This window comes from Chiloscyllium punctatum, chromosome 4 (genome assembly GCF_047496795.1).
Source record: "Chiloscyllium punctatum isolate Juve2018m chromosome 4, sChiPun1.3, whole genome shotgun sequence".
Lineage (NCBI taxonomy): Eukaryota > Metazoa > Chordata > Chondrichthyes > Orectolobiformes > Hemiscylliidae > Chiloscyllium > Chiloscyllium punctatum.
The window spans coordinates 70,001,843-70,027,603 of NC_092742.1; the positions used below are offsets into that span (position 1 = coordinate 70,001,843).

The 25,761-nt window shown below is 39.1% G+C and overlaps 1 protein-coding gene across 1 annotated transcript in view; it reads right to left on the reverse strand.

Annotated features, from left to right (window-relative positions):
* The window catches only part of opn6b (opsin 6, group member b), a 42,546-nt gene extending 21,261 nt beyond the window's left edge, over positions 1–21,285 (reverse strand). The window contains exons 1-2 of the mRNA XM_072567884.1: positions 21,244–21,285; positions 11,459–11,714 (exon numbers count right to left, since the gene is read on the reverse strand). Of these exons, the coding sequence (XP_072423985.1) occupies positions 11,459–11,714; positions 21,244–21,285 (298 nt within the window). The remainder of the gene's footprint in view (positions 1–11,458; positions 11,715–21,243) is intronic.
* Between the last annotated feature and the right edge of the window lie 4,476 nt (positions 21,286–25,761).

Here is a 25,761-nt window from a genome sequence, read left to right on the forward strand (position 1 = left end):
TACCTTTTTAAGCCTTTCTCGTCCATGTGATTTATGCATGCCCACCGCACTGTGAGGGAGGGCATTCCAAATGTAGTTCTAGAATAGTGCGGCTTGGAAGCAAACTTACAGTTGGTAGTGTTTCCAAGCATCTGTTGTCCCTATCCTTCTAGATGTTTAGAAGTTTTTGTCTTTATAAGAACCTAGCAAAGGATTCTTAGTGAGTTGCTGCAGTTCATCTTGAAGATGGCACACACTGCTGGTACTATCTGTCCATGATGGAGGGAATAGATTTTGAAGGTGATGAATGGGGTGCCGATCAAGTGGGCTGCTTTATCCTGGATGGTATTGAGCTTTGTTGATTTGATTTATTTCATTAGATGTGATTTATTATTGTCACATGGACTGAGATATAGTGAAAAGTATTGTTTAGTGTACCAGCTAGATAAATCATATCTGACATAAGTACATCATGGGAATAGAACATAATCCTAAATATAGTGTTAAAGCTACAGAGAAGGCGCAGAGAAAGATTATCTCTAACATATGACATCCATAAAAGTGAAATATGGATTGCGAAACATGGTGGTATTGTGTGGAACTAAAGTGTTACAGAGAAGGATCCAAGAGTAACCAGAACTAAAAGAAAAAAAAACTGCAATGGTGCAAAACCAGTACAGTAGCTCAATGGGAGGGAGAAACAGAAAAACCCTTAGTAGCAATGTATCCTAGGAGTAGGGTTGTTCATCAAAGGCAGAGCAACACACCAAACATCAATTCAGAGAATAGAAACAACGCTATCACCTCGAGGCTAGTTAGAGAGGCAGGAAAGCCTGTGACAGGTGTACCTGCAGATGACAGGACTTTGCCAAGTAACAAACGGCCTCAAGGCTGCATGAAAAGACCAATGTATCAGATTAGTATTCTGCTTTGCCCACTCAGTGCCATTGTGTATGATGTGTTGACCAGATAAGGATGGATGAGATTTCATCTTCTTACATCAAGTCCTGAAGGCCTTTGATATATATACTTCAGTGTCCAAAAAATGTAATCATTGAATGGGATAGATTTTACATTTGGAGCCAGAGAGTAAAGGAGGTCATTAATCCTTCCTGATTAACAGGCAATTGTGTAGATGACAATTTGAGGGGGATGTTAGCATATAGTTGTTAGTGTGATGGATGATGCATTGCTGGAGTCTTTACAGTCAAATGAGGACTTAATGCTCACAAGGCAGTACAGTTTATGAGACAGCCTGAGAATACCAGCCCAGAATGTTTGTTGATGAAGCTGAGCAACAAGGTTTGGAGTTGAGAGCAGAGGTAGCAGTCAACTTTCAGGGAGAACAAAAACATAGCATATCAAAGAATATAGCATTGTCAGGGAGGATGGTAGGCACACATCTCTAGTAACCCTAAATTGAGACAATACTTCGAACAACAAAAACATTTCTTGCTCATTGACGATTTATGAATGAATGAAAATTTGGGGATACCTAAACACTACAAAGATTTACTCCAAATATTGCATTATAAGGTAAAGGTAAAGTCACCATAGTCCCAGAGGGAACTGCTTGGACTGGTCTCTTAGAGAGCAATGGTTTGCAAGACAGTGATGTCAACAATGCAGGCTCGATTGACATACTCACTGAGGTTAGAACAAAGGTCTTACCTTCTCAATCTCAGTGCTCACCTGAGGTGTGGTGACCCTCAGGTTAAACTACCATAAGTTATCTCTCTCTCTAATGAGAAAGCCACCCTATAGCCCTCTGAGACAATATTTACCTAAATATTGCATTAAGATCATATAAAAATATCAAAATGCTGAACAAGACCAAACAGCTAGTTTATGGTCAGGAATTACTTAATCCATTGAAAACATTGTAACAAACTGCAGAACCTTATTGATGTTGACATTTCCATCAAGACTATCAAGAGAAAAGGACTTGCTTGGTTTAAGGAGAAAGGCCATATCCTCATAACCAATAGTACTGAACTTTGGATTGTGACAAATTGTCTCAGTATAATAACAGACATAGTAATAAAATCATCCAAAATATTGCAAATGTGGGAAGTGGTGGAGAAACTCAGCAAGTCTATTAGCATCTGTGGAGAGAGAAACAGATTTAATATTTCAAGTGTAGTGCGACTATTCTTCAGCTATGTGGATACTTGCACAAATGCACAATTTATTGAATTTGCCAACTATGGATTGATTCATGCAACGAGTCCACTTTACTGTCCACAAGTGAAGCAGTGAAAGGTTCTGGATGTACAAAGTTAAAAATCACACATCATCAAGTTATAGTGCAACAGGTTTAATTGGAAGCACTAGCTTCTGGAGCACTGCTCGTTCATCAGGTGGTTGTGGAGTATAAGATTGTAAGACACAGAATTTATAGCAAAAGTTTACAGTGTGATGCAACTGAAATTATATATTGAAAAAGACCTGGATTGCTTGTTAAGACTCTCATCTGTTAGAATGTTAGCCGGAAAGTGAAAGGTGTCAGAACCAAATAAGAACTCCTGGTGAAGAACAATGATACTGATTTAGCTCAAGTGAGTCACAGTTCATTACCACTGTGAAATGGGTTACCTCGAGTGGAATTATTAATGGGGAGAAGACCACAAACACAACTTCCATAACTGTTAAAAAACATTTACAGCTCATATTACCACGGAAGGCTATGACAGAATGACACAATGTAAAGAAATCTAAAGAGAGAAACAAAGAGCTTTGTCATTGTCACTGAGCAAGAAAATTGATAGTTCTTCAGCGAGGACAGGTATATGGATCTGGGACTAACAGCTGGAGGAGTATTTGCTGAGAAAACACAAAAATTAAGAACATACCTGGTGGACACCTCAAAGGTACCATCAGTAAAAAATGAAGAGCCCTAGTATCCTTAAGGACCATAACAATATGACTGTACTACATTAATTTTGATGAAGACACAAGATCCATGAACATTCATTAAATACTTAAGGAATTTGAAAGCTAAGAAAAAATATACAAGCAGTAGAAGGCTGACGTACAAAACTATCAACCTCAGAAACAAATTTGAAGAGGTTCAAGGAGAGTTGTCTATCCAACACGTTTCAGGCATAAGCCCTCCTGATGAAGGGCTGATACCTGAAACCTGGACTCTCCTGCTCCTCAGATGCTGCCTGACCAGCTGTGCCTTTCCAGCACCACACTCTTCTACATTACTGCTGGTACGGTGATAAAGGGAAGGACTTCACAATGAACAGCAGCCAGAGTTAAATAATGAAAAATGAGAATGTGGAATTTTGATCATTTGTGATTTGCGACTGAGATACATTTGTACAGAATTAAAAGAGATGAAATGGTGTGGAATGAAGTTTGTGATGGTATTTAAATTGGCCTGTAAGGAAAGAATGGATAGCTTAAATAAACCTTCTTGACCATAATTTTTTCATATACTTATTTTTAGAGATTCCATTCTTTAGTCTAATTTAATTCACAGCTTTGGAAATGCACTACAGCATATTCTGTTGTTATAGAGATTGTTAAGTCTGTCAAAGTGCCTTGGGTCCTGATCGCATTCTTCAATTCTCTGAAACTGAAGCGTGTGAGTAAGAGTGAACTTTCTGCCGACAATAAGCGCATTCTTTTGTGTGAAAAAGACACACAAGCTCAAATTAGAAAAAATACAAACAGGAGATGTATGCCGAATGAAGGCTGCTTCTGTACTTGTACTTGTTTTAAGTACTCTTTTTATTTGTTTGAATATCTGTTGGCTTGAATTGCTGGAGTACAAGAAGCTCTTTCTCATATATAACCATAACCTACCAAGTATGGACGAATTCCAGGAGTGTGATAAGATTGAAGTTGAAACTTCCTTGCAGGTGCCAAAAGTTCAGCCCAACTCAGAGTGGAGATTATTCTTAGGTAAACATAAGTACCACAAAAATACTTTTCAAAAATGTGTTTTGTGTCTGCTTTTCAGAGAAAGCAGCAGTGTTGATTACTAACCCTTTCTGGAATCAGCTGCACAGAATTTTCTACCCATTGTAAAGTGATCTTTCAACGTACATAAACATTCTCTATATAAACTGTTTAGTAACTAAAATCTTCCATGTGTTGGAAGGAAGTATCAGTTATATCATTATTAAATCATACGTATGTGCTGGCACTCCTAAATATTTTGTGCATTTTCTGTCCCCTTCTTTTGATCTTCCTCTCATGAAGGCATTTTTGGCTCATGCTGCAATAAATTTCCATGTGTTCTAGAATTCTTCCAATCTGATTACTTTTCATGTTATTTTTATTCATTCCTGGGATATGAGCATTGATTGCATTGCCAAAAGGTATTACCCATCCCTAACTGCCCTTGAGACATAACAGAAAGTGTTGGCAGACTATTTGGCACTGGAAGACCAATCTTATCAGCAGCTTGATGTACTTTCAAACATCCCTGGAAAATAGCTTGGATCATGGATCATAGTTGAGAGCCATGACATCAATTGCAGCTCCATTTAAGCCCCTGCTTTTTTTTTGTTTCTGAAATGTGAAATTCATGAGCATAACCTTCGTTGTCCATCCCTAATTGCTTTTGAGAAGATAGTTGTGAGTGAGTTTCTTTCTTGAACTATGGAATTCATGTGTCAGCACATCTACAATATCATGTGGAAAAGAGCTCTAAGTTTTTGTCCCAGCAGCAGTGGAGTGATTTTGAGGAAAACTTGCAACAGTGCTGTTTCTCTTCATTTATTGGCCCTTGTCCCTCCAGGTAGTAGAGGATATGGGTTTGGAAGGTACTTTTGAATGTCTAGAAAGACTAAACATTAAATGAAGTAATCCTTTTCTTTAACTTGAATACCTTAACAATGCATTTTCAGTGAAAATAAGAATCTTAAATGATTTTAGACCGTTTTGCAATAAGTAATGAGTCTTTTGGCCATAATTTACTCTGGTAGGGCATCCAATGACATCAGAACTTATTGGTTAAAGAATGTTGTGTTGCAAATTGTTGAAAATATAAGCTGATCTCACAGCAAGAGAAACAGGGCACGTCAAATCAAAATGAACAAATCAAGTACTGGTCCATCTCCTTAGCTAATCAGATCTGAACTGAAGAATTAACTGTGCCAAGACGAAGAAAAAGCGTAAATTTGAAATTCAATGTATATTAAGATACAGAAAACAAAACAGAAGGAAAAAAAATTTGATTAAGAGAAATATAAAAGGATAGAAAGGAACATTATAAACAATGCTTTATTTAAAAAGTTAACCTTTTAAAAATCAAAACAGCAATTAAAATCTGAAGATATGCAACTCTACATTTGTAAGAATTAATTTAGTGCCAGCCTCATCTCATTGGAAATGGTACTTACACTGAAATAGATGAGATTTAACTTCCTATATGAGTTTAGTTCATATCTGCCAGATAAAAATATTGATGCCTTCAATGTGTTTTGTTAGTGAGGCAGACAGAAAGATGTCATTTCCATAACACTAATGTTGAGTGGCACAACTAAAATCTTCCAGGTGTTAGAAAGAAGCATCACAATGTATAATAAGTAGAAATGTAAAAGCCTTAGTATCCTTAAGGACCATTACAAGTATAGCTGTACTACTTCAGCTTTGAAGACAACACAGGAACCATGAATATTCTTTATATACATAAGGAATCTGAAAGAAATATACAAGCAATAGAAGGGAGATGTAAAAAAAATCAACCTCAGTCAGAAATCTGAAGGAGTTCAAAGACAGTTGTCCACCCAACATAGACTTTCCCTAAAATCTTCAAGACTTTGAGGATAGATGAGTAGATAACATAAAGAATGGAAACAAAGATTTGGGTGGAAATGTTGAGAAATCTGCAATTAAATGTTGAGCAACTAACAGCAGGAACCTGAAGGATCATGATGCAATGATGGCATGACGTCAGATGGCAGAGAGAGAGAGAGAGAGCTGAAGAGAGATAGCAATACTCTGAAACTTGTGTTTAATCATATAGCTAGCCTTTGTCTTATATTGATGTGCTTTTTGTGGATAAATAACAATGGGGGCTATTTACCTCCTCATTATTTAAACAGCAAGTTCTGCCTCAGTGATTTCTTTTCAGAAATAATACAGACTTGATGAGCCAAATGGCCTGCTTCCACATTGCAGGAATTCTATGAAAAATGTATCTATGAAGATTTGTTAATTAATAACAGCCAAAACATGCAATGCCACTGAAAAGCTGAATTTTTCATTTCCGTTATCAGAAAAAAGTCAAATTCTTATGAATATGACTGAAACTGATAAACACAGATAAGTCACAGGAGGCAGACAGCAGGAGATGGAAGCAATCAGGTATGTAACTGAGGAATAGAAAACACTGACCTTATTGTCCAGTATGGGGACAAACTTGGGGGCTCATCCTCAGATTGAAGGTTTGTGAAGATTTAAACGGAACTGGATGGTTTGTCCAGATTTGTCAGTGCAACCTGCACAGTGAAAGTCATTTGGGATTAGAAGTTACCTAACTGGACCAGGAGAAAGGAAACAAATCACTAGAGCTGAAAATAGCTTTGGCCTGTTTCCTACAGAATGAAGTGTCCATTTGAGGGACAGTGTAATGCATTACCATGAGACTGGATAGTTGGTCATGTTGAAAACTTAATTGGGGGATTGTTGCCTGTGGTTTAGAGTGGAATTTGCCCATTAAGTGGTGTATAGACAATGTTTCTTTTAAACCATTTGTTATAGTAAGGTCTTAAAACTTAAAATGTTGTTGTGTAACCTTTCAGTCAATCACTGGAAACTCAAATATATTTTTAAAAGTTATTGGTCTTTACGGGGATCATTCCAAAATGCTTCAAGTTTGTTTTTAAGGAGGCAAAGCTATTTCTGTTTTATCACAATGTTTCTTTTAGCATCTTTGGATTCCACCTGTCGGCTTTTGCATACATTAATCCTCGATGCATAATTCACAGTAGTTGTAAGTTGTGGGCATATTGGCAAAAGGTTAGTGAAATATATCTCAATTTTATTTTAGAAAAGCCATATTATGGCTGGAATAAATACAATAAAAGAGCAAAATGATCTATGCAAATTTGTTGGTGTTTGATTTATTAATAATACCTTTGAGCTAATCATTTCAAAATGCTTAGTGAGTACATATATATATGTACATGTCATTTATATGTAAATTTCACCATTTCTCACGCATCATGTCCTTTCAGAAAGGGCTCACTACCTGTCTGAAAGTTTAGCATTCTGAATTCGCTTTCAGAGTGGTGGAAGAGAAAACCAGATGGTATAAGAAACAACGAGATACACGAACAGGGAGTGAAGTGGTGTTCTAGGCAGCTAGATGAAGAAGTCCTGTATAATTCCCCCAGTGTCGAGGCCTGCAGAATTCAGGATGTACTTTTATCTTTACTGGTTTTTCTCTTTGAAGATTCTTTCTTTCAAATGAGACATTGAACAGAGGCCTCACCTGCCACTGAAGTGCAATAGATCCCACCACATGATTTTGCACATGATTTCTCCCCAGTGACTTGATAAATGTTTACCTCTCAACAAACAGCACTAAGCTGTTATAAGGAACCTAAGCCTTCTAAACATCCAAATACACCTCTTCATTTATCTATTCTGCTAGTTAAATCCTCAAAAAACTCCAGCAGATTTCTTAAGCATGATTTCATAAGCCCATACTGGTTTTGTCAATCCTGTTACTGCTTTCCAAGTGTTCCGTTATCTTGTCTTTTATAATAGACTTTAGCACTTTCCCCACTTGAAGTAGGGTTCTGGTCTGTAATTCTCTGTCCTTTCTCTCCCTCCCTTTTTAAATAGTGGGATTACATTTACAACCGTCCAATCTGTAGGAGCTATAGAACTGTGGAAGATGACAGTCAAAGCATGCACTATTTCCAGAGCTACTTCCTGATATGTCAGGCCCTGGGGATTTGTCAGCCTTTAACACCACTAATTTCCCGAGGACTGTTTTCTTACCAATACTGATTTGCTTCATTTCTGCCCTCTCAGTAGACCTTTGGTTCCCTAACATTTCTGGGCAGTTACTTGTGCCAACTCTTTTGAAGAGAGAAATAACGTTTGTACAAAAGCAGACATTGCTGGCAAAGCACAGCAGGTCTGGCAGCATCTGTGGGGAGAAATCAGTTAATGTTCCGAGTCTGGTGACCCTTCCTCAGAACTGATGGTAGCTCGGAAAAATGTCAATTTATATGCAGACGATAGGGTGGGGGAGGGGTAAGGAGCAAAGGATAGATAGGGATAGAGACCAAAGGGTGAGGAGAATAGTTGGACAGACAAAGCAGTATATCACAATCTGACTGGAAGAGTAAATAGCTAATAATGTTGACTGTTAGTGGCTAATGAAGAGTTGTGTGTAATAGTTGATTATGTGTTAACAAGGCCTGAAGCGTGGGGTTGGGATAAGGATATGGGAAAGCTCAAACCCTAAAGTTATTGAACTCAATATTGAGTCCAGAAGGCTGCAGGGTTCCCAAGTGGAAAATGAGAAGCTATTTTTTCAGCTTGCACTGAGCTTCACCGGAGGACTGCACCAAGCCTGAGACAGAGATGTTGGTGTGTTGAAATGGCTGCAGACACTTCAACAATTTCTGGTTTTGTTTCTGAAGCAAGGTTTTTCAATTACCCTGCAATTTCTTTGCATCTCATTATAATTTATTTGGCTTCTGACTGTAAGGAAACAGTATTTATCTTGTTTTTTTTTTCCTTTTCTTCTTTTGTAAGCCATGGATGAACCACTTTTTTTCTTTCACTTTTGCACCAGACAGGAATGAATAATTGTTGTAACTCATGGCACACCTTCTTTAAATATGAACCATTGTCTATCCAATCCCTTTAATAGGTTCCCCCAATTCTTCTTTATCAACTTATGCGTCATACCTGTATATTCCCTTCTATTTTGATTCAGTGCCCTTCTTTTAGGTTCGACTACTTCACCGTCCATCTTAATGAAGAATTCTATCATATTATTGCCACTGTTTCCCAAGGGTCCCAGCACAACAAGATTGTTAATTAATCATTTCTTAATGCACCGTACTCAATCTAGAATAGTTTGCTCTCCAGTTAGCTCCTTAATATTGGTCTAAACAACCATCATGTATATCCTCCAGGAAATCCCCTCCTCAATACCATTGTCAATTTGGTTTGTCCAATTTATATGGAAATTAAAGTCTCCCGTGATTACAGTTGTACATTTATTACATGTATCTTTGATTTCTTGCTTAATGCATTTCCTTACATCTCCACTATTGTTTGGAGGGCCCATAGATAACACCCAACATTTTCTGAACTTTGGGCGTTTCTTATCTCACCCATACTTATTCCTTATCATGATCTTATGAACCAATATTGTTCCTCATGATTGCCTTTATTTTCTTCCTTTACAAACAATACTACTCCACCTCTTTTCCCTTTGTTTGTCTTTCCTGAATAATGAATTCCCTGCATAGTTAGTTCCCATCTTTGGTCATCCTGCAGTCATGTCTCTGCAATTACAACTACATTATTAACAGCTATATCTGCGTGTTTATAATTCATCTATCTTATTGTAGAGGATCTGTGCAATAAAACAAACTTTACACTTGTCTTTTAACCTTATTAGTCATCTTGGTTTTGTTTTGCACTATGACCCCATTTGTTTCTTTTTGTGTTTTTTACTGCCTTCCAATTGAGCTCCTTACCTTTTTGTCTTTTGTTTCTATGTTTGTTTCACCCTCCTCTGTCTCTCTGCTCAGATTCCCATCCTCTTCTATTCTAGTTTAAACCCTCCCCCACAGCACCATGGAGACAACATACCAACCTGGAGTCTCTTTTGTGGCCGACAAACATCTGCTTGGCCCCCATATTGTTGAATCCCCTATCATTACAGTCCTGCCTCTCTTCTTCTTTCACTCTTTTGTAGCAGAGCCACCTGTGGTGCCATTGGTTTTGCTTCCACTGCTGTCCCCTGAGAGGTACTTTCCCCAACAGTATCTAAAATGGTATATCTGTTAGAGGGGGGAACAACCATTGATGTCCTGTGCTACTGCCTTCCACTATTCTGTCTGGAGGTCCCTATCCCTATTCTTCCTGTTCAGACTTTACATGCATTGTGACCTCCTCTCTGAACTTAATGACCAAAATAAACTCAGCACCATGGAGGTTATTACTTTTCCAAGGGACTTCTGTGCTACAGGTAAGCCCATCATTTATTTCCCATCCCAATGGTTCATGAGAAGGTTGTGGCAAATCAGCTCTTGAATCACTGCCATCTATTTGGTATAAGCACTGCTAGGGAGGGAACACCAGGATTTTGATCCAGTGACAGCGAAGGAACAGCAATATTGTTCCAAGTTAGGAATGTGGAGGGGAACTTGCAGGTGGTGGTTCAGTGCTTCCTACACTCTTACTCTTCAAAGTGGTAGTGTTCATGAGTTTAATGCTGTTGAAGGAATGATGACCTCACCAGTACTCTTAAGAGCAGTGCCTGAAGAAAAGGCGTGATCTGCCATGCTACACAAGTATAAATGGCTCTATCTTCTCTGTGCAGCTCATAGTCACAGGCGATACTGCTCAGACATTCCTCAAAAGGTGATTGACTGCAAGACTCAGCATGATGTACATTGAAGGGCTCCTAGCTTCTTGATGCAGCTACTGTGGATGGATGGACTGAATGTTTTTAAGATAGTGAATACAGTGCCTAATAAGTGGATTACTTTGTTCTGAATGGTTTCCATTTTCAGTATTGTTAGAGCTGTACCCATTAAGGCAAGTAGAGACCGTTCCACCACATTCCTGACTTGGGGCTTGTAAATGGAGGCTTTAGGGAGACAGGAGGTGAGTTACTTCTCACAGCCTTTGACCCACTGTCGTAGCCACAGTATTCATATGGCTGATCTTTCTAGTCAACAGTATCCCCACCATTAACTTCTTGAACAGTGCAACAATATTGATAGCCAGATGGTTTATTTTGGCTCCTCTTCCATATTATCTTATGATGTCATACTGCTGGACTAAACAAATGGTAATGCTATTGAACATCAAGGGAACATGATTAGATATCACTCACTGGAGAGTTTAACACCTTGCATTTGTGTGCCATTGACTTTACTTGCCACTTATCAACTCAAATGTGATTGTTGTTCAAGTCTTGCTGCATGCCGATATATCCTCAGTACCTGAGGAATTGTGATTGGTGTTGAAACGGAATAAACATTAGCAAACATTCCCCCATTTCTAACCTAAGAAATTAATGAAGCAACTGAACATGTTTGCGTCTAGGATATCACCCTTAGGATCTGCTTCAGTGACGTCATGGGCTGAAACAACTGAGCTTAACAACCATCATATTTTATGCTAGGGATGACTTGGAACAGTGAAGAATTTACCCCATGATTTCCATTGATTCAATTTTGTTAAAGAGGACTTCTTGATGCCAAACTTGATCAAATGTTGCCGTGATATTAAAGATGTACACTCTCATCTCACTCACCTCTGGAATTCAGCTCTTCTGTCCATGTTTTGATAACAACTGTAATGTAGTCATTAGCCAAGTGACCCTTGCAGAACTCAAACTTAGCACCAGCGAACAAGTTGTTGCTGTGTACTGTCACTTGATAGGATTGTAGATGGCTCCTGCCACCACTTTGCTGATGATTGAGAACTGATGATGCATAGTTGGCTTGTTTATCCTGGACCAGATCACCAGGTTTCAGTTGGAGATCTGATTTGGGACCAGACGAATTGTTCTAAAAAATTGGCTAAGTTTAAGCTGACTAAGAGATGAAAATCACAAGATTCCAAGAGTTTGGATAAATATCAATAGACTTTAACACACAGAGTTCTGACAACAGTACAACCTACAGTATATAAAAATATTTAAAACCTAACATTCAGAATTAACATGAGGAAAATACAGCTAACACAGAAACTGTGTTTAAACACCCCACAGAATATATTAAAGAACAAACATGATCCAGACACTTCACATGGATCTCTCAGCATCCCTTCAGACTGTAGTGACATTGTGGGTCCTCACATTTCATTAAAAATTTGCAAGCCATTGCAGTCCTTCTATTTCGAAGACCAAGCTTTGGAACTCCCTCAGAAACCAGTCTGTCATTAACTGTTTCAATGACTATTCATTTTCTGGTATTTCACTTCCTTTGCTGCGTCTACACTCCCCTTGCTTATGGAAAATGGACTCCAGCGCCTACTTACAGGCACAACTCCAGCTTTTCAGAGGTAGTCAGCTTCACCAAACTAGTCCTTCCCGAGACTTCTTTCTGAGTTTTAAGCTCGCTCAGCTCCACTAATTGGCTCAGAGGGCTTCCTTGAGTCCTAACTGCACACTGCTATTCAACAACTTTTGAGACTTCTGCCTGAGACCCAATTACACAATTCCAATGTCTGTCTCAGCATTACAACTTAAGGTAATATGCTTAACACTGAGTTGGCTTCTGTCTCCCTTCTGTACTACCAAAGCAACTGTTTAAAGAGCTTGATCATGGGGTGAGGCTAGTTTTGTAGCAGAAGTCCTGAGCAGCAGTCCTAAATTAGGATACACAATGTCAAAGGCAATGACAGTGAAGGCAGTTGGGGATCAAGGTATTTACTGCATATCTGGAGTTTTGGTTTTGGCTAACATTACCTTTTATTCAAAAACAGCAAACACTAAATGTCTGCTGCACAAGACTTCATCTCTCCCAGGATGTTGCTAGAGAGAATGATCTCTTAAATGATTACTTGTGTGCAATCAAGGGAAAGGCTGTCAATCTTTTATGATTGGAACTTGAAAGAAACATTAAGTCAAACCTATAGATATGATAGAAAAAAGGTCTCTCCGTCACTTGAATACTAAAGTAATGGTATGAGGATAGATGGAATATTTTTCTGTCATATGTTTCAACAACTTTTAAATTGTACTATCTTCAAATAACTTGGTTTGTTCAATTTTATTTTCATTTTTCTTATATAATAAACTTCTGTTTTACTGTTAAAAACAAATCTGCAACTTTGTGTGTTTATGTTTGAATGATAGGCCAATACACTAGATAATTGTTTTTTAAATGTATGATTTAACAAGCCAGATTTCATCCTGGTTAAATAATAATATCAGCTTGGGTCATAACGCTCGTTCTCTCACTAGTTGCTACAGGTCCAGCTTGGCAGGTATGTCTTTCAGGACCATGGCGATTAGAAATAATTAACATTCATATGGAAGCAGATTTAAATATTTAATTTGGGAATAACCAACTACATTAATATCTTGTATGGTTGTAAATAACGAGCAACACCAATTTTATTTTTAAAAGACATTGAATAGTCCTATAAAATTCTGTATTCTTTCTATAGAAAGAAAAAGAGCAATACTTTAAAAGCATACTTTTAAAGATCAAATTCTAGATAACTTCATTACAAATTGCCTTGGTGAATTTGATTACAGTTTCTAAGAAGCAATAAGTCAATCTGAATCATTCAGCTTCAATTATATAAATTAGTTAAGCTTTCTTATAGTGTCTGACACAGTAATTCCTCCGAACTTGTCCACCTGACGACTTCAATTAAAAAAAATTTACATCAGAATTAAATACATGGTCACTAATGATAGCATTTTAAAATATTTTCCAGCTTGTTTCCAAACCTTCATGCAAATGATCATTCTTTACATTATATGTGACTTTCACATTGAAGACAGTCGGAGTTTTGAAAATTAGTTTATAGAATTGGAGCATCTCTGACAAGGCTAGTATTTATTGCCTGTCCCTAATTACTCTTTACGATCCCCTTCCTTATAGATGCAGGCCGTGTAACGTAGCACTCCCATTACAGCTGTACAGCATTTTGACACAGTGATATAGTTGATACCATTCTAAGTCAGATGATGAGTGACTTGGAGGGACACTTACAGAAGGTGGCGTTCTTAGTTACTTTCTACCTTTGGTCTTTTAAACTGCATGGTTCCCAGCTCAGTCTGAATTGATCTGACAATCACACATAAGATTTATTTTGTGTGTATATGAACCTGGTTGATTTTTAGTCTCTCAAGCTCACAAAGATACTGTTTTAAAGGTTGCCAAACTGAAGTGACACAATACATTTCACTGGAATCAGGTAGCTGAGATTCAAAATCAGAATTTCTCCATCGATTCTGGCTTCAAACGAACACAGTCCACAGAAGATTCAACTTCTCCTAGGTATAAATCCGGTCCACTGCCAGTTTTCTTTCAAAAATCCCACAAAACACAATAAATAAATCCTAAGCACATTATTAGAAATATTGCTGCTAACAGGCCTTAGTCATCTAAAAAAGAAATTCTCAAAGAATCAATCAATCAATCAATCAAAATGCAAATATGAAATGTTTCAGGGGACTGATGTGTGGCTGTAAATTAATGCAACTCTGTCTTTGCAAAATTCACGACAGAATAAAAGCTACATTTGATAATGGATATTTTTAATTTCAGGTACTAGTCCCTGTCCATTTCCATTAAAACTTTAAATGTGATTAATACCTTAATAATTTCATCCTCACAGGGATATCTTGCTCCTAAGTTCAATTCAACTGCTGTCTCCTTCTGTCTCTGATGCTTTGTCAGTGAAATGAGCTTTAATTTGAATTTTACAGCAGTTGCTCTATTTTAATGCCATATGTCCTAGCAGAATATCAACCAACACATTGTGCTAACTTTAGACAAAGTTCACCCACCTAGAGTCAGGAGATAGATCCCAATGATTGTTTTTCCAGTTTCGGATACCGCTCTGTCCCTTTGCAGAGAAGTGTTTGACCACAGGAAATTACTGTTCAGCATGACACTCCCTGCCATTTCCTCGATCCTCCACTGCAGGGAAGCAGGAATACACGGCTACTAATGCCTGAGGTCATTCTTATACCTGTCGCTGACAGCCTCTCTGCTGTCCTAGATTTACCTGTCACTCAGAAGTGGAGGCGATTTCTTATTCCAGTGAAATGGTGTGAGCTTGTTTGTGTTGACTATAAACACAGGATAAATACTCAGGCTACACTGCCCAGAGAATGCCACATTCACAAAATGTCACTGAGGCAATGAGGGGACAGGTTACCAAATCTGACTCTGTATCAACTGTGGGTAGTCTAATAAGTCCCTGTTGCTGGTACAGAAATTTCAAAAGCTGAGAAATATGAAAGTCTGAATGAGCTGTCTGTATTCCTCTAATTTGTATACACAGGCTAACTGTGGCCCTCCCTTCACTTTAAAAGGACAAGACATAGCTTCTGCAGTGATCCATAAAGGGTCTAAAACAAGCTCACAAGATAAAGCAGATTGGGACTGGGCTGTCAAATCTTCATCCTAAAGCAGCAACTGGAACCTGAGCTGAAAACCAAAAATATTGGGAAATGCTGAGCAAAAAGGTGATTGGTAAGTATCTGGGACTGAGATTATTGATCTCTAACAATACAGTTTACCCTGAGAAAGTTCTAGCACTGAGATAATTGTCCACCAACAACAACCATCTTCCTTTGTGCTAAGTATCACGAGTGAATACTGCAAACACTCAGCAAGTGTGGAAGGAACTAAGGAGAGAATTAGTTAATTTGTTAGGTCTGTAGCCCTTCATCAGAATTGAAGAATCATCAACCAGAAATGATAACACCCTGGATTTTATATCATCAATTCTGGCCGCTGCGTGCTTCCCACTCAACCAACACAAGAGGCAGCAATACTAAAAGATGTTTCTCCAAAAATCCACATTTTCGTTAGAAAAAAAAACTCCTGGTAAGCATTAGCAGTTGTACTGGCACATTATCCACATACATTATCAGTAAAGGAGGCCATCACATGTGGACAGAAAGCTGTTCACTCTAGTGCTTTCGCTTTTGTCTATTCCTTTACACACATTGCACAGTCTTCAAAACACTGATTTTTATAATGGTTCATATACAGGTTGTTGCTAGTTGTTCTGGGTCTGTTGGCTGAATGTCATAGTCATGGTGAATTCCCTCCCTACGGCCATTGTCGGTGTACATAAGCACATAGTCTGCAGCGGTTCAAGAAGGCAGCTCACCACTACCTTCTCAATGGCAACTAGTGATAGGCAATAAATACTGGGACAGCCAACAACACCGATTTCATGAGTGAATAAAAAAAAGTGCTACTGCTGATCCATTGCATTTGTTGGGATGCAGTTAATCTCTTTTCATCACGTACAACAAAGTAACTATTGCTTTACAAGGACTCAATTCAGGAAATGTCTAATTCAGTCTATATCTTCCATTTCTCCCCCACACAGTCCTTGAATATAAATATGTATTCTGAACATTACCCGTTTAGGATTCTTCTCAGCTCAGTTAGTAATGGTGCTACCAAGCCGCACCTCCCCAGAGTTCATTCTGTGTCCTTGACACCCTCAGTGTGTCTTCCAAGTGGTGTTCAAAATCCAGGATTTGTCAGCTGAGGGGGATGCAATAGGGTGGTAATCAGCAGGAAGTTTGCTCGACTATGTTTAACTTGATTCCATGAGACTTCTTCAGTTCTGGAGTCAATATTGAGGACTACTAGGGCAACTCTGTCTGACTGTATTAAACTGTGCAGCCACCTCTAACACTGTCATTGGGACAGGGCATACCCAGCAATGGTGATGATGGTATCTGGAACAATTTCTTGAAGGTATGATTCCATCAGAATAACTATATACTATGCTCAACCAGTTATGGGTCAGCTCTCTTACTTTTGGCACAGGCCCTCAAATGTTAGAAAGGAGGATTTTGCAGAGTTGGCAGGGCTGAGTTTGTCATTCTCATTTCTGGTCTCTTGCTCTTTGCCAGGTGGTATGTTTGGTTTCATTCCTTTTGGCAGACTTTGTTGTGGTGAGATACACTTGAGTGGCTTGCTAGGCCATTTCAGATGGCAGTTAAAGGTCAACTGCATAGTTTTGGGTTTAGAATCACACGTAGGCTAGATCAGATAAAAGTGGCACATTTTTCTTCCATAAAAGACATCAGAAAACCAGATGGGATTTTAGGACAACGATTTCATGGTCACCATTGGACCAGATTAATTAATTGAAATCAAATTTCACCATCTGCCACAATTGGATTCAAACACATGTCCTCAGAATATTATCCTGGACTGTTCACCGAGCTGGGAATTTGTGTTGCAGACGTTTTGTCCCCTGTCTAGGTGTCATCCTCAGTGCTTGGGAGCCTCCTGTGAAGCGCTTCTGTGATGTTTCCTCCGGCATTTATCCTGGACTCTGTATCTAGTGACAATACCACCATACCACAGCCCCAATCCTTAGTGTCAATGCATTATATCCCCACTATGTTTTCCCTTTTAGTGTACATTAAAGTTCCAATGCCTCTTTTGCAGTATTTCGATTAGAACTTCCTCCTTTCTCCATGAAGCAATCACATAATTAACTGCTGCTATCTATCCATTTCAATTGTAGATTTCTCCATTCTCTAGCAATAAAACTGCAATATTGATCCTCAGTCTTTATTCACATATTTTGGCAAATGTTTGCATTCCATAGTGATTTATATCAATGCACCATTCAATAGGTATTGCTGTTAAATGTGTTTCTTAGACATTTTTCCAAATATTTTGGTTAAGAAAAATTTCATACCTACCATCTCTACAAGAATTTCTACCACTAAGAAAATTTTTATGCTTCTAATCTTTTTAGCTGCCCAAGGGTAGGGGGTAACAATTACTTCCCTCTCTGAAAGAAACATATAAATCCTCATGCACTCGAGAACTTGAAATCCCTCTCCAAGTAATAGGAGTTGTTTCAACTGCTTGTAATCTTTTTCTAGAATCATGTTCACTCCCACAGCAACCTTCTGAGCTTACACTCTATTTTCTTACATTTTTGAACTTCATGTTCTCAATCCAGTTAACAAGCTTTAACTTCATTGCTCTCATCCTGGATGTTCAATAATTTCTATATTTTCCAGTGGCATCCACTTCTCATAGTCACATTCTTGATTGACCAGTCCCTTCAGGAAAAATTTACCTTCAGTACCAACTTTTTCAGTAGCTATCCTTTGGGACTGATGGCTTCATTTTGAACACGAGAACTAATCTGTTCTTCATCTGACAAACTGTCTGTTGTGGAAAAAGTGAGGACTGCAGATGCTGGAGATCAGAGCTGAAAATGTGTTGCTGGAAAAGTGCAACAGGTCCCTGTACACCTCCATCCCCCATCACGAAGGACTCAAAGCCCTCCGCTTCTTCCTTTCCCGCCGTACCAACCAGTACCCTTCCACTGACACCCTCCTTCGACTGACTGAACTGGTCCTCACCCTGAACAACTTCTCTTTCCAGTCCTCCCACTTCCTCCAAACCAAAGGAGTAGCCATGGGCACCCGCATGGGCCCCAGCTATGCCTGCCTCTTCGTAGGATATGTGGAACAGTCCATCTTCCGCAGCTACACTGGCACCACCCCACCCCACCCCACCTTTTCCTCCGCTACATCGATGACTGTATCGGCGCTGGCTCGTGCTCCCACGAGGAGTTTGAACAGTTCATCCACTTTACCAACACCTTCCACCCCGACCTCAAATTTACCTGGACAGTCTCAGACTCCTCTCTCCCCTTCCTAGACCTCTCCATTTCTATCTCGGGCGACCGAATGAACACGGACATTTACTATAAACCGACCGACTCCCACAGCTACCTAGACTACACCTCCTCCCACCCTGCCCCCTGTAAAAACATCATCCCATATTCCCAATTCCTTTGTCTCCGTTGCATCTGCTCCCACGAAGACCAGTTCCAATACCGTACAACCCAGATGGCCTCCTTCTTCAAAGACCGCAATTTTGCCCCAGACATGATCGACGATGTCCTCCACCGCATCTCCTCCACTTCTCGCTCCTCCGCCCTTGAGTCCCGCCCTCCAATCGCCACCAGGACAGAACCCCACTGGTCCTCACCTACCACCCCACCAACCTCCATATACATCTTATTATCTGTCGTCATTTCCGCCATCTCCAAACGGACCCCACTACCAGGGATATATTTCCCTCCCCTCCCCTATCAGCGTTCTGAAAAGACCACTCCCTCCGTGATTCCCTCGTCAGGTCCACACCCCCCACCAAACCAACCTCCACTTCCAGCACCTTCCCCTGCAACTGCAAGAAATGCAAAACTTGCGCCCACTCCTCCCCCCTCACTTCCCTTCAAGGCCCCAAGGGATCCTTCCATATCCACCACAAATTCACCTGCACCTCCACACACATCATTTACTGCATCCGCTGTGGCCTCCTCTATATTGGGGAGACAGGCTGCCTACTTGCGGAATGATTCAGAGAACACCTCTGGGACACTTGGACCAACCAACACAACCACTCCGTGGCTCAACACTTCCACTTCCCCTCCCACTCCACCAAGGACATGCAGGTCCTTGGACTCCTCCATCGCCAGACCATAGCAACACGACGGCTGGAGGAAGAGTGCCTCATCTTCCGCCTAGAAACCCTCCAACCATAAGGGATGAACTCAGATTTCTCCAGTTTCCTCATTTCCCCTCCCCCAACCTTGTCTCAGTCCCAACCCTCTAACTCAGCACCACCTTCCTAACCTGCAATTTCTTCCTGACCTCTCCGCCCCCACCCCCTCTCCCGCCTATCACCCTCACCTTAACCTCCTTCCACCTATCGCATTTCCAACACCCCTCCACCAAGTCCCTCCTCCCTACCTTCTATCTTAGCCTGCTGGACACACTTTCCTCATTCCTGAAGAAGGGCTCATGCCCGAAACGTCAATTCTCCTGCTCCTTGGATGCAAACTGTCTGTTGTGACAGGGATAGACAGGGTAGACACAAGGAAGGTATTTCTCTTGGTTGGAAAGTCTAGAACCATGGGGTCCAATATAAAAATAGGCAGGATGTCACTGAAATCCAACCTGGAGAGATTTTTTTTTAAAATTTGGGTTTGTAAACCAATATTTCATCTAACTTTTATCAGCGCATGGACTTTTGATGTCTATGTGTGGTACTGATGTCTGAAATCAGAATGCATCAGTATGCCGATCTGCACATCTAGAACTTCAGTACAGCTACATGGCCATGAACTTTTCAAATTCTCTGCACAGTTCGCTGTGCAAGGTCAGTCTTTGAGTATGTTTATAGTAGAGATTGATAGGTTTATGATTACTAATGGGATACAGGATTATGGGGTTTGCGTGGGTAAATGGCATTGAAGCATTTGATCAGCAATGATTATATTAGATTTTCTTTAGATTAAATTTCCTACAGTGTGGAAACAGACCCTTCAGCCCAACCAGTCCACAATGACCCTCCAAAGAGTAACCCACCCAGACCCATTTCCCTCTGACTAATGCATCTAACACTATGGGCAATTTAGCATGGCCAATTCACCTGATCTGCACATCTTTGGACTGAGGGAAGAAACCGGAGTACCCGGAGGAAACCACACAGACACAGGGAGAATGTGCAAACTCCACACAGACAGTCGCCCAAGGCTGGAATCGAACCTGGGACCCTGGTGCTGTGAGGCAACAGTGCTAATCACTGAGCCACCACGGCAGAGTAGGCTGAATGGTCTATTTCTGTTCCTATGCTCCTTTGTGACATTGTGATCCTCATTACTATGCAGGGAATTATTAGAAAAACCTGATTTCACATTACAAATTCTAAAGTTGTCATAGTAAGTAACTTATACAATGCAACGTTGGAGAGTGCACTTGAGCAATCTGATTCTCATACTCCAAAGTTGTTATTACTAATAGTGACCTTTACAAATACTAATAACCTTTTAGCCCTCTCCTTATTTACGATAGCATATAATGGTGTCCTTCAGTATTTCTAATAAATCTCACATCTATTACATCACTTATATAAGCTTATTATATTCTTGATTTTTTATTCCTGCACCCTTTACTAATTTTATTTGGATGATAGATAGGCAAATTCCCTATGTAGTGTTAACAAAATTAACTTTGCCCCCAATGTTAATAACACTTCGTCAATTTCCTTAATGGAGAGGTTATGTTTCAATAAAGTAATACAATAATGGCCCAATTTTGTGAATTGCAAATTTCCAGATTTTTCCAAATACAGTAACTTCATTGTTTTACATATCCAATGTCATCTGCACTTTTTTTCAATTGATGGCCAATTAAATAGCAACATTATTTCACTGGATACTACATCCATGGTAATAAAATAATTGATTCTGTCTATTTTAGAAAGAATGGCTGCTTGTTTTAAAGATTTAAGTCTGTTACCACCCCCACATGTAAAGTTGATGGAATATCATAAAATTTCTTACCTTTTGTTCAGATCCCGATTGCTCAGGGTATCTAAGTAGCATTTTAGCTGGTCTGCTCCTTGTTTAGAACACTGTCTCATTCAGCATAATTAAAAAATTCTGCCATTGGTCCATTTATTACTGGGCTGAAACTTCCTGTGACCAACACAGTACTTTCTCTTTAATTCCTATTTCCATTTTCTTGTTCTGAAGCTTCTGTTTCAAATTTAGCTTGAATATATTATACCAGCTGTGGCAGTTGGTTACACAATTGTATTTTGAATTATACCATAACTGTTGATTGACTACCCTGGCCATCTCTGGGATTTATTCCTTTATAGTATTTCTGTCTTCATTTTCTTGGTTAAAAGGTTTCTTTCATACTGTTGCCTGTGACAGTTTTGCCAGCTGTGTCCTCCATTTTCTGTCACTTGACCATTTGTGCCATGAATACTGCTGGAAAGGAAATCTTTTCTCAGGAATTTTGTTACTGCTTCAGACAAATCTTCCCGTGGTGCGTGCTTATCTGTAAATTAAGTCTTGTCAAAGTTGTTATGATCCCAGCTGATGAACTACTGAACAAGTCAGATGAAATCTGGTCTGTTCAGCTGATGTAGAAGTCAGTTACTGAAATAAAGTCACATGAGACTGCAGTGTATCTTTAACAATATAAAGAAGTTAATTACACAAAAGGGCAAAAAGATTAAAAAGACAAACTAAATATAGAACAGTTTCAAAGATCTTAAAACACAGCAAAACAAAGTCTCATCCAGTTTCCTGACACTACCCATTACAGACTCTTAACTCCAGAGATAGTAACCCTGTAAATGTCAAATTCTTGAGTTTGACTTAACTGATTCTTCCCAGTTCTTTCCCGTGCACTGTGAAAGCTATTTATATGAAGACCCTCTAACTGAAAACTTAGGCTTTCTCAGCTTTTAGTAACCTGTAGATTTATAATCAAACACTCCTGGTCTGGTTATTTCACAAATTATCTTTCACACTGAGGTAACTGTGTTTTTCCTGAGCTGTTTCATAATTTTTTGTGGGAGAGAAACTATATTTGCTTTTGACATCACACAGGTCTTAAAAGCTACTCGAAGAGATTTTAATCTCTGGGTTTTCTAATCTAAAAATAATTCCTTGATTATTACTGAACCAAAAACAAGCTTCCATTAAGACTCCAGGGTGTCCCAGCACTCTGACACATATGTTCCTGATGAAGAGTTTATGCTTGAAAAATCAATTCTCCTGCTCCTCAGATGCTGCCTGACTGGTTGGGCTTTTCCAACACCACACTCTTCGACTCTGATCTCCAGCATCTGCAGTGTTCACTTTCTCCCTAGTCTTGAAGACTGTCTGATCAGTTATTATGATGATTTTTAGAATTATTCACAGCAGTAATCCGCACATTTACGACATTTTTATTATCCACGGCTTAAATACATTAATATATCATACACCCACCATCCAATAAACTAGATTCCAGCATAGGCTGGGCAATTTCCAAATATACTTTCTGCAGTCTTGCATACAATCCACTGAATTTCATTATAAACTCTTTTATAAAAATACCTTCACTTTCTCAATTCATCAAAATATGGCCATGCCTCATAAGCAGTTAGCAAACAATTTTTTTGATACATTTTTATTGATACTTTGTCCAAACCTTCATCCATGTCCATATCATCAATCTCCAGCTCTGAAAAAAACGTACTAATCGTGCTTTTTGTATGGCAGTGAATATGCTTAGACCATACATTGATTAGATTAGATTAGATTAGATTACTTACAGTGTGGAAACAGGCCCTTCGGCCCAACAAGTCCACACCGCCTCGCCGAAGCGTAACCCACCCATCTACATCTACCCCTTTCCTAACACTACGGGCAATTTAGCAATTTAGCCAATTCACCTGACCTGCACATCTTTGGACTGTGGGAGGAAACCGGAGCACCCGGAGGAAACCCACGCAGACACGGGGAGAACGTGCAAACTCCACACAGTCAGTCGCCTGAGGTGGGAATTGAACCCGGGTCTCTGTCGCTGTGAGGCAGTAGTGCTAACCACTGTGCCACCGTGCTTCCTCTTTGGTAAAGAACACACACACATCTGGTTGTTTCATTCTTCCACTGGTCATAAGGTTCACAATCAAAAAAACAGGAGTGAGTAACCATAATAGTCCAGATTTAGTTTAACCCAACTCTCTGAGGTTTTCTTAAAGTAACTATGTGGTTAGAATAATACTTAGCTTTCAAGTTTCGACCTACAAACAGCTAACCATTTTCTTCTACTACTGAAAAACACCAGGTTTGAAGGTTGATCAGAATCCAGGTGTATCCTCTTCTCGTCAAATTTTAATTTCAACTTACACGTCACAAATCTCGAACACATTGATCTCTTATTTCCTATACAGGTATACTTATACTCAGCTGTGACCCAATTTCTCCTTAATAAACATATAACCTTCATCGGCTCCCTAGCTTCATTTAGTCTCAGGCATTCATCACTGTTACTTTCAATTTGCTTGGAAATTAGCAACTTTTTTAAAACTTCGTATCATCAGATTTTCTGGGCTTGAGGACCAGAGTTACCTAATACAGCAGGTGCCCATTTGCAAGGAATTTTCAGATAGCTCAGGTCTTCAAAGAAGCAGCAGTTTAGATATGATTCATTTGTTAATTAAACAATGAGGATTGTTCACTGATACCAGATGATAACAGAGACTGGTGATCACATTAAACCTGTGGAGGTAGCATCCAGCTCTCCAGACAAAATGCTAGGGAATTCTGACCTGGATCTTACCACAATCACTTCTGACTTGGCTTCCTCTGAGGAAGCCAGCTTCCTGACAAAGATTGCCCCCTTTTGAAACTCTCTTTTAAGACTGCCAACCTACAGTGAGTCAATCTCTTGTCTGAATTAATTTAGCCAAAGAACATGGGTATGAATTGTCATGATATCAGAGTAACCATTGTCCCACTTTCTTAAAGTTAGTTTTATTCCTTTTGGGGCAAGTTTTATTTTATTTTCCTAAACACTGTATTGATAATTGGATACATATAATACATAATAGCTCTTTATTGTCAATTCAGTGGAACCTTGGTAATCCTTGAGAGTTTACTGTACTTCTTCGTTATCCTTGATTGTTATAGATTGTTCGCGTTTGGGGAAAGAATATTGCACTCTAGCAGCAGTTACAAGAGATCTCATGCTACACAGAGAATAAAGAAAAATTCAGTTTCAAAGGAATCCCAATTTCTAGCAGCTTTCGATTTAAGAACTATCCGCAGTTATGTTTAAAACTGTCACTGTGGTTAAGTCTTTGGGAACTCCTAAGATGGATAATTTAGGCGGGCTCAAATCTCAGCAAGAGTGAAAATTAAAGCAGGGAAAGCTTTAAAATTGAAACATGATGTGGAGATTACAATCAATTAATAATTACAGAATGCATATTCATGTTTCAGCCGAGAACAATGAATCATTTTGTTTTCCAACTATAATTCAATCAAAATCACTTATTCGATATGATTCAGTTAAAACAGTACAGTTTCCAATTACAAATTACATTAGTGAAGCACTGATGTATTGGGACTCTAGGTGAACTTTTCTGAAAAATGAACTATCAAACTATACCATTGCTAGTTATGCTGGGATAGATGCAATAGTAAGAGTGTTAATGCTTGCAAGTTAGTTTGTTGGATTTCAGGTATTATGAACCAGACCAGACACCCTCAAATTAATTTAAGAAGGTAGCCTAAACCCCAACCTTTTCTTATTTTAAAAAGTAAATGTCAGGTGCTGTGTTCCAAATGCAATTTGACTGGTCAAACTACTCAATATTAAGCACATGATTTATTCAAACACTATCATTAAATTACAACAAAAGAAAGAACTAGGAATACAACTCAATTGGAAAACTTAACAGAATAATAGATAATATTATTACTGTTGCTAATTAACTGATCCAACATAGCAGCATCCCATAAACATACCCTTGGCAAAGGCAAAGTCAGAAAACAGATCTGTCACACTTGCAATCCAACAGCCCAGGAAGAGGACGTCTAGCTTTTGGCTGTGATCAAGAGAGACCAAAAGTGCTTCCACTTAATCCAGAGCCCAAAAGTAACTGCTGAAAGCTAAACTTAAACCTAGTTCTGAGCGTGAAACAAGGCTTTGTAAAACAAGGCTTTACAAGTTGTTTATCTTCTCATGGACTGCTCAATCTCTCTCTAAAAGACACCAGGACAAACACAGCCTCTTAAAGCCACAACATCAGCACACTGTGTTTTTCACAATCTTTCTACTAAACAAAAACTCTGTAAGAATGATGTTTGACATTACATATTCTGTTTAATAGTGTGACCTGCAAATTGTATAGAATGTTATTGGGGAACAAGCAACTAGTTGAGTCAGGAGAACTTGATTTGATCAAAGATTTTGTTGTTAAAGAGTTAGCTACTCAAATTTTGCTTTTTTTCAGCTATATAATTCCTCAAGTAACTTTATCCTTGTGTTCATTCCAGCTTCAGTTAAAATTG